At 53.4% G+C, this 10,232-nt stretch overlaps 2 protein-coding genes across 2 annotated transcripts; one reads left to right on the forward strand and one right to left on the reverse strand.

Annotated features, from left to right (window-relative positions):
- Positions 1-268: 268 nt before the first annotated feature.
- Positions 269-6,819, reverse strand: COCMIDRAFT_10233 (uncharacterized protein; the record flags this gene model as incomplete). Its single annotated transcript, XM_007695558.1, has 3 exons — positions 269-6,471; positions 6,530-6,570; positions 6,632-6,819. The coding sequence occupies 3 exons, from the start codon at positions 6,817-6,819 to the stop codon at positions 269-271; spliced, it is 6,432 nt and encodes a 2,143-aa protein (XP_007693748.1).
- Positions 6,820-8,334: 1,515 nt separating this feature from the next.
- COCMIDRAFT_31182 (uncharacterized protein) lies at positions 8,335-9,058 on the forward strand (the record flags this gene model as incomplete). Its single annotated transcript, XM_007695559.1, has 2 exons — positions 8,335-8,437; positions 8,523-9,058. 2 exons carry the CDS (start codon positions 8,335-8,337, stop codon positions 9,056-9,058), a joined length of 639 nt encoding a protein of 212 aa, XP_007693749.1.
- Positions 9,059-10,232: the final 1,174 nt, after the last annotated feature.

Genomic DNA, 10,232 nt, shown 5'->3' on the forward strand with positions numbered 1-10,232 from the left:
ACAATTTAGGAAACAAAAACAACCAAAAAAATAAAGAAAAATCGTACACTGCAAGTTTCCCGGCCCAGCTGACGCCGCATACTGAAAAGGTATCGTGCAGGTAACAAGTAAAGGAACCAATACTCAAACACATGATGATGAAAGATGCAAAAAAAAAGAAAGACAATTCGCGGACCTTTAATGCCCTTTCTCTCTCTGTCTTATCGTAACCATTTTTCATCATAAACCTTATATCATCGTACAAAGGTCATTACAATTATGTCACCGTCTAAGCGGCGACAGCAGCCAGCTTCTCCGCATGGCCGTGGCCGGCTTTCAGCACAGCCTCGTAGGGCGGACGCTGAACAATACCACCAGTGACGGGCAGCGAAGAGCCGTATCCGTTGAGGAAAGAATCAACGTCGCGAGCGCATTGGCGGCCCTCGTTGATACCCCAAACGATGAGTGACTGGCCGCGACGGCAGTCACCAGCAGCGAAGACGCCAGGAAGGTTGGTGTTGTAGTGACCTGGGGGTGTTTTGATGTTCTTGCGGCCATCAAGCTCGACAATGTCGCTCATGACGCGTTGCTCAGGGCCCAAGAAACCCATAGAAAGCAAAACGAGGTCTGCGGGGAAGAACTGCTCACTGCCGTCAACTTGCTTCATGTCCCAGCCACCGGAAGAAGACTTGGTCCATGCGACACGAATAGTGTTGATGCCCTTGACCTTGCCGTTGCCGTCGTCAACAAATTCCTTGGACATGACACAGTATTCACGAGGATCCTTGCCCATGTGAGTCTTGACTTCGTTGTGACCGTAATCAGTACGGAAGATACGGGGCCACTGAGGCCATGGGTTGTCGCGGGCACGCTCTGGTGGGGGCTGAGGCAGCAGCTCAAAGTTTACGACAGACTTGGCACCATGGCGAACAGAGGTACCAATGCAGTCATTACCGGTGTCACCACCACCAATGACAACAACGTGCTTGTCTTTGGCCGAGATGTAGGCGTTATCAGCCAACTCAGAGTCGAGAAGAGACTTGGTGTTCTTGTGCAAGAATTGCATAGCGAAGTGAATGCCCTCCAAATTGCGGTTGGGGATGGGCAAGTCGCGAGCTACAGTGGCACCCGTGGCAAATACGACTGCGTCAAAGTCTTTGCGCAGCCTCTCAAGGTTGGGATGACCTTCCTCTCCAACGGTAACGCCGGTCTTGAAGTTGACACCCTCAGCAGCCATGAAGTCAACACGACGCTGCACAACCTTCTTGTCGAGCTTCATGTTGGGAATGCCGTACATGAGGAGACCACCAACACGGTCAGCACGCTCAAAGACTGTGACAAGGTGGCCAGCCTTGTTGAGCTGATCGGCACAGGCCATACCAGCAGGACCGGAACCGATAATGGCAACAGTCTTGCCAGAGCGGACCTGAGGTGGCGTAGGGACCATCCAGCCCTTCTCGAAGCCGCGGTCAATGATAGCGCATTCGATTGACTTGATGCCTACAGGATCCTCGTTGATGCCAAGAACACACGCTCCCTCGCAGGGTGCGGGACAAACACGACCAGTGAACTCTGGGAAGTTGTTGGTCATGAGCAGACGGTTGAGAGCGTCACGCCATTGCGAACGGAACACCAATTCGTTCCATTTAGGAATGATATTGGAGATCGGACAACCGGTGTCAGACTGGCAGAAAGGTACACCACAATCCATGCAGCGGGCAGTCTGGTATTTGAGTTCATCTTCGTTGAGACGCTGACTCAGTTCGGCCCAATCACGAGTTCGGGTCTTGGGGTTGCGGTACTTCTCAGAGCGACGCTGGTATTTCATGAAGCCGCGTGTCTTGTCGAGGACAAGAGCCTTCTTCTTTTCGGCCTTTGCATCAGTCACACTCTCCTCAATGTCAAGCAAGCCGCTGCTCTTCTTCTTCTCCTTGGCCTCAGCCTCAGCCTCCTTGGTGCGAGACTCTTCATGGGCGTTGCGGACGGCGTTGCCGGCGAGTAGAGGAAGAGGATACTTGTTCCTCTTCTCCTCAGCAAGCCTGGCCTTCTCCTCCAAGAGAACACGCTTGTAGTCAATGGGCATGACTTTGACAAAGCGCGATAGAGCGCGGGTGAAATCGAGAAGAATGCGTGCGGCAAGCTCAGATCCGGTGTAGTGGTGGTGGTCCTCAATAAGGCCCCGCACAAATGCAATCTCCTCTGGCTCCTCAATTGGAGACAGCTCGACCATCTCTTGATTAACCTTCTGCTCAAAGTCCTTGTGGATATCCAGAACGTAAGCAATACCACCAGACATACCAGCAGCGAAGTTACGGCCCGTCGATCCGAGAACAAGGACACGGCCACCCGTCATGTACTCGCAGCCGTGATCACCGACACCCTCAACGACGGCCGTGGCACCCGAGTTACGAACGCAGAAGCGCTCGGCAGCGATACCACGGAAGAAGCAAGTACCTTGAGTGGCACCGTATAAGCAGACGTTTCCGATCAGGACATTCTCCTCGGCACGGTATACGGCGTTGCGAGGAGGGTAGATGATCAAACGACCTCCAGACAAACCCTTGCCAACGTAGTCATTAGCGTCACCCTCGAGTTCAAGAGTAACACCAGGTGCGAGATAAGCACCAAAAGACTGTCCAGCAGATCCACGAATGTTGACGTGAATGGTATCTGAGGGCAGACCAGCCTCACCATAGCGCTTGCTGATATGGTAGGAAAGGGTAGCGCCAAGAGCACGGTCAGTGTTGACGACATCGCACTCAATACGGGCAGGGAGACCCTTCTCCAGAGCAAGTTCAGACTCAGCAATCAGTTTGTTGTCTAGACGAACGTGTAGTCGGTGGTCCTGCTTGCGGACGTTGAATGTAGCAACACCAGGGCGGAGAGTATGTGCGGGAGTTAGGATGAGCGAAAGATCAATGTTTTCCGTCTTAGCAGTGCGGAGATCGTCGCGGATACGGAGGAACTCGCAACGACCAACCATGTCGTTGATAGTACGGAAGCCAAGCTTAGCCATAATTGCACGGAGCTCATTGGCAACGTAGTAGAAGAAGTTAATGACGTGCTCGGGCGTACCAGCAAACTTCTTCCTGAGCTCAGGATCCTGAGTAGCAATACCTACAGGACACGTGTTCAAATGGCATTTTCTCATGAAGATGCAGCCCATGGCGATCAGGGGAGTTGTAGCAAAGCCCCATTCTTCGGCTCCAAGCAAACATGCGATAGCGACGTCACGACCAGTCTTGATTTGACCGTCAGTCTGGACAATGACACGACCACGAAGATCGTTGAGAACAAGTGTCTGATGAGTCTCTGCAAGACCCAGCTCCCATGGAAGACCAGCGTACTTGATACCAGTCCATCGAGAGGCACCGGTACCACCATCGTGACCGGAGATGAGGATGTGGTCAGCCTTCGCCTTGGCAACACCGGAAGCGACGATACCAACGCCGGTCTCGGAGACGAGCTTGACTGAGACACGAGCGCGAGGGTTAGAACACTTCAGGTCGTAGATCAGTTGCTTAAGATCCTCAATGGAGTAAATGTCGTGGTGGGGAGGAGGACTAATAAGACCGACACCAGGGGTAGAGTGACGAGTCTTAGCAATGGAACCAGAGACCTTGTGGCCAGGAAGTTCACCACCTTCACCAGGCTTAGCACCTTGTGCCATCTTGATTTGGAGCTCATCAGCATCTGCGAGGTAATTAGATGTAACACCGAAACGTCCAGAAGCAATCTGCTTGATGGCGGAGCGCATAGTATCGCCGTTCTCCATGCGCAAGCTGCGCTCAGGATCTTCACCACCCTCTCCAGTGTTTGACTTTCCACCAAGACGGTTCATGGCGACGGCGAGAGTTGAATGTGACTCCATAGAGATGGATCCGTAGGACATGGCACCGGTGACGAAGCGGCGAACAATGTCGGTCCATGGCTCGACTTGGTCGATGGGGATAGGAGCGCGGTCATCGAAGTTGAAATCAAGAAGACCACGAAGGGTACAGTCCTTGATACGCTCATACTCGGCGATAGAGTAAGCCTCATACGACTTGTCATTCTTGGTGCGAACAGCGTCTTGGAGGTTGGCCATGGCAGTAGGGTCGTTGACGTGAGGCTCGCCTCCATCACGCCAGTGGTACTCACCAGTCTCAGAAAGACCAGGTACCTCTACAATAGGGCGTGATGGGTAGCCCTTCTCGTGGAGAGCAAATGCATCTGCTGCGATAAGCTCAAAGGTCATACCCTTGATACGCGATGCAGTGCCAGTGAAGCAGCGGTCGACAACAGAGTCGTCAAGACCAAGAGCCTCGAAAATCTGGGCGCCCTTGTAAGATTGGAGCGTCGAGATACCCATCTTACTCATGACCTTCAAAATACCACCATCACAGGAGTGCTTGTAGTTCTGAATGAGCTGTTCAGGTGTCAAGTTCTTGCGAATGATGCCCTCACGGTGCATCTTCAGGATACACTCAATGGCAAGGTAGGGGCAGACAGCATCAGCACCGTATCCGACAAGGACACACATGTGGTGAACCTCGCGAGCCTCGCCAGTCTCAACAACGAGAGCTGCACTGGACCGCCACTTGTTGCGGACAAGGTGGTGGTGAACCATACCAGTAGCCAAGCAAGCAGATACGGCAACGCGGTCGACAGATGTTGCACGATCGGTCAAGACGAGAATGTTGTCGCCTGCCTGGATGCCCTCTGTGGCCGCTTCACAGATACGGTCCAGAGCATTCATGTATCCCTCGATACCCTCGCTCTTGGGGAAGGTGATGTCGATGCTCTTGACGGTCCACTCGCGATAGAGGGTGTGGGCATTGGTCATTGCCTTGAACTCCTCAAGAGTAAGAATTGGGGACGGCAAAAGCAGACGACCACACTGCGACTCATCCATCTCTAGGAGGTTGCCCTGGGGACCAACATAGGCCTCGAGAGACATGACAATAGCCTCACGGATAGGGTCAATAGGAGGGTTGGTGACCTGAGCAAAAAGCTGACGGAAGTACTCATACAACAGACGAGGCTGTGTTGCCAAGCAAGCAAGGGGAGCATCGTTACCCATGGATCCAAGAGCCTCCTTGGAGTCGGCGGCCATGGGTCCGAGAAGCAAGCTGACTTGCTCGAGAGAATAACCGAATGCTCGTAGACGAGGGTCTTCGTGAAGCTTAGTCTCAGTGAGTGAGTGAGAAAGATCGATACCCTTTTCGCCGACGGACTGAACAATCTTGGGAAGAGTCAAAAGGTTCTTCTCGATCCATCTGCGGAAATCGTTACGCTCCGCGACGGACTTCTTCAGCTCAGCGTCATCGACAATTCGACCAGCGACAGTATCGACAAGCAACATCCTACCGGGCTGGAGACGGCCCTTTTGAACAACTCGCTCAGGCTCGATAGAGATGGTGCCGACTTCGGACGCGCAGACAATGCGGTCGTCATCAGTGATGTAGTAACGGCAAGGACGTAGACCGTTTCGGTCGAGGTTGGCACCGCAGTACCGTCCGTCGGAGAAAGTGAAGAGTGCAGGACCATCCCAAGGCTCCATCATACAAGCAGCCCATTCGTAAAAGGCCGCTTTGGCGGGATCCATGGTATTGTTGCCCTGCCATGCTTCTGGGACCATGAGCATGACTGCTTCTGGGAGAGACAGAACGCCGTTGATAGTCAACAGCTCAAGGACGTTGTCAAAAGCCGCAGAATCGGAGCCTCCGTCCTCGACGATTGGGTAGAGAAGATCGAGTTCCTCACCAAAGAGGCTAGACTTCATGACACCCTCACGGGCTCGCATCCAGTTCTTGTTTCCTCGTAGGGTGTTAATTTCACCGTTGTGAGCCGCCCATCGCAGAGGCTGCGCACGGTCCCAACTGGGGAATGTGTTGGTCGAGAAGCGCGAGTGCACCAAGGCAAAGTGACCCTCGTAATCAACGTTGAGCAGATCATGGTAGTATTCATAGACCTGAACTGGAGAAAGCTGTCCCTTGTAGACAATGTTCTTGTTGCTCAGTGAGCAAATGTAGAACCAGTTGTGTAGGCCAATGACGTGTGTAGCCCGCTTTCGCATGACATAGAGCTGTCGCTCAAAGTATGCGTTGTCGTACTTTTGCTGGAAATCAGCCTTTGGCTCCCGACCATCACCGTAGGCAGTTTTCAGAACAACGAATGGCTGGAGGATAATGGGCTCTCGTGACAAGGCCGCGGGTCCAAGAAGTGTTGAATCGCGCGGCACTGTTCGCCATCCAAGCACCCTCAGGTCCAGCTGGTCTGCAACATCCTCAAACATGGTCTTGGTCTCATCCAAGATGCTAGGGTCCGGCTTGAAGAACAGGTTGCCAGTAGCGTACTGGCCAAGCTTGGGCAGCTTGTAGCCTTGTTCACGCTCAAACTCCTTGAGGAAGAATCGGTGGGGGATGGAGGTCATTACACCTGCACCGTCACCATCTCTTGCGTCGGAGCCAACGGCTCCTCGATGGGTCATGTTGCATAGCAATGACCGTGCTGTTGATTTGTCAGTATACATGTTTCTGCAATTTTGGGTGTATACGATTTTTCTTACCGTCAGAGACGATCTTGTGGCTAGCTTTGCCCTTGATATGGCTGCAGAATGGTCAGTTGGCCCTCAGGCACTCTCAGCAAACTGATTGTGATTGTCACTTACGCAGCAAAACCGACACCACAAGCATCCTTCTCTAGCTCTGGGTCGTAGAGACCCTGCTTCAAGGGCAGCGCACCCGCCCAGGACTTGTTCTCCGGGCCATCCTGATAAGCAAACACTGAAGTCTGCTCTTCTTCAATCTGGGTCTCCTGGGGCAACTTTGTATCTTCGGCGAACGAGACCCGACCCATTATATCGGCAAAAGGCCGAATTCGTGGGTTTCGTTGGTGTTGGTGGTGGGAAGGGTGCAGTATCGTTATCGGCGTGTCGCGGGGTCGCTCAATGCGTCGATCTGGAGGTGGTGGTCTAGTCTACTGATGAACTCTGGAGGAGGAGTTAATTTTTTTGGTTCATAAGAAGAAAAAGAAGAAGCAAGCTGTGGGCGCGAGCAAGAGGGCCGAAAGGAAACGGTAGCTTGGTACAACGGGGCGCATACGCCTAGTTTCAAAAGCAACAATTGCGAGTGTGTGTGGGGGGGGGGGGGGGGGAACGGTTGTTGCTAGAGGGGATTGCAACCATAAAACACTGTGGGAGCTAGCCAAACAATGGGACCGGGTCGCTGAAGAGGCGGATTTGGGCGGAGGTAAGCAATTGATCGCTATGACGCTCACGCAAATGGCCGCGGCGAATAATGGGGTATCCAAGCAGAGGATGTGCTGATAAGAGAGGCAGCGAATGGGCTCACGCGGGGTAGGCGGCCAAAGTGCAGTAGAAGGGTGGCTAATACAGGCCAGGCCGGCGTGGCGGTGGAAAAGCACAATGTATGGTCGCAGATGGGTGGGTGGGTAGGTGCAGCAGGCGTAGACATGGGAGGCAGAGCACTCACTTACTGGATGTGGGGACTAATGGAACTGGCCGTGTAGTCGGCTCGCGGTGTTCCTGCAAGTAGATTGTAGCGATTGTGCTGGAGAGAGTGCAAGGCAAGAAGAGGGAGAGGGCAAAGGGCGCGGCGAGTTGGGAGGAGGTACTTATGAATAAGAGGGCGGAGGGCTGGTGGTGGGGTGGATATTTTCCCAATGCGCTAGCAAGTCGACTTGACAGTGTCCAATGATGGGGCCAGAAGCGCGTCGAGGGAGGCGTTTCTGCTGTCACTTGTAGGCCTTGTCGGTCGGTCGGGTCGGTCTCTTTGCCGCTGCAGACTGGGGACTGCCTGATGCTGGGGGTGGGTTGATGCCTTGGTGCTTTGTTTGCATGTGGTGGTGAGATGACGCCCCCCCTCGCTCACTACCAAGTACGACACATGAAATCGCAATTGTCAGGGTCTAGGTATTTTTTTTGTTTGGTAGCAGCCCCCGGGTGTTTGCAGCTCGCCACCGCCAGCGTGAGCTCAGGCTGCTACGAGGCATTGTTCCTCACTGCGTCTGCCGCGGCGTGGCGGAAGGTTGGCAGCGCTGGTCGTGTGTGGATACGGTAGTAGTACAGTACAGTATAGCGACCTCTGCGGCGGGTTGCGCATGGGAAAATTGACCTACCCCACGGTTTTTCTGCCGCTCCATGACGATAAGGGCGGGCGTGATTGGGCAGCCGGGGCCGACCGCCCTGCAGGCGTTCGTCTGTACAGTGGCAGGCTGGGCCTCCGAAGGTCGGGTTGGTCGGGTTGGGTGCGGATGCGCAGACGGTTGCATGTGCCGCATCAGCTGAATCTCGCCCGCGCCAATTGGGCCGCCGGCCTCGCCTCGACCATCTTGTCGTAATTCCCCAGCGTCATGTCTGGCCTTATCTGCGCCCAAGCATCTCCGGGGCGGGAGCTTGCCCTATGCCCTTCCTTCTCTCGCCCCTCGTTGGACGGGACAAGATATAACCCCGCCCGTGCGCGGCGGAGCTTCCGCCCTCATTGCTCGACGACGCAGTCGACGACATCATTGCAGCGCAGATTGCAGTGAATATCACCCAGCTAGCCGCAGCCGTGGGCTTCTGCAAAAGACCCCTTCTGCTGCTCCCTCACGCACACGCACACGCACACGCACATGGTCCCAGCAAGTTGGACCATTCTTCTGGCCGGCCCGCTACGGCTGCTGGCCGCTGGCCACGAAGCACCAGTCTGAGTGTCCGCATCATGTTCGGAACAGATCGGAACCGACACTGCCTACAGTCCGGCACCACGTAGCGGGAGACGAGTCACGAGGACAGGCAGACCTTTGTTCTGCTGGTCTGGCCGATGTCGCCTGTGGCCCTGCCCAGCTCTGCACACGTTACCCGGCGGATATACCAGGCATTTCTTCAACACAATCAAAACACACCACCTGTGCTCAGCACCCCCAACCTAGTGCCAATCTCACCACTGCCATTCGACGGCCAATCTCTGCAGGATTCGTGTACCTAATACCTATGTGCCTTTTCTTCGGGCCTTTGTGCCAAAAGAGTCAAAAACGGTGGCCATTCTCCGACTTGCCCTATCTCCCAGAGGCCGAGTCCGACTTCAACGTCTGATTCCCGACGCAAGACAGTCGATCTCTCCGACAAGATCGGATTCCATGTCCCGATGCCTTGGTTTTCCCAAACAAGAAAAAAATGAGAGCATCTGGCGTCGCATACTCACCATGACAGAAATTCAATAGACATTGCTCTGGACACAATGATATGTAACCCATAACCTCCCTAACATTACTCCAAAAGGTAATCCACAAATTTGGACCCTTGACTGGGAACTTCAACTTTTGCCATTTTGCCATCAAGATCGCTTCGTCCAAGAAAAAGCGGGGCACAAGGTTCCAATATACGCCCACGTCCCGATCACGTGCACTCTTAGCAACAACCCTAATTTTCCCGACGCTCACCACGCCCCAAACGAGTAACTCGAACCTAACAAGCTAACAAGCTTACCCTATGCACACATCACGGGACCCTGTTTTTTCCTCCATTACTCGAGTTACCCAATCAAGCTAAAACCACAGGTGATCCCTTGTTTTTCCCTTCTTTCTCTTAGACATTGGTAGTATGTATTCACATCAGACCCCCACGCTCTGGCACATCAAGGCGAAATGAATCCTCACCCACGCCCCCGTCATCCTCTTCCTCCACAACCCACAAAAGATCTTCCCATCAAATAACCCGGCCTCACACCTTTCTCCCCCTCCCATTGGCAAAATAGACTTTAGGAATAACGGAATAACCGGCCCGTTTGGGACAGTAAGACTGGACGGGCTTGCGTACGTACGCAAGCTGATTTACATAACGTACTACGAAATCACTTTTTTTTGCCTTTGCCTTGACTACTGGCTTTTTTTTAGTGTACCACATAAGCGCACTCACACACACACTCTCTCTCTCTCACACACACACACATACGCAACAACAACCCTAGTCCATGAGACCCTGACTTCTCCCCTCCCCACATTGCTCAAACCCCGTGACTTGGGAACATTTTTTAATCCCACAAGCCCTGCTCACACTCCCAGTGGGAGTGGGGGGGGGGTGCTCTGCATCAGCCATTAAAGTCACTACTCACTACATTGCATCCGTGCGGGCAAAATACGACATAGCATCGATACATTCATACATATATATATATACAAAAAACAGGTAAAACACCAGTATATATAAAAAAACGAACAAATTCTTGAATGAACGACATACTTGGCTTATATTCGCATTGTGCCAGCCC

Source organism: Bipolaris oryzae (assembly GCF_000523455.1).
Source record: "Bipolaris oryzae ATCC 44560 unplaced genomic scaffold scaffold_347, whole genome shotgun sequence".
In the NCBI taxonomy this organism is placed as follows: Eukaryota; Fungi; Ascomycota; class Dothideomycetes; order Pleosporales; family Pleosporaceae; genus Bipolaris; species Bipolaris oryzae.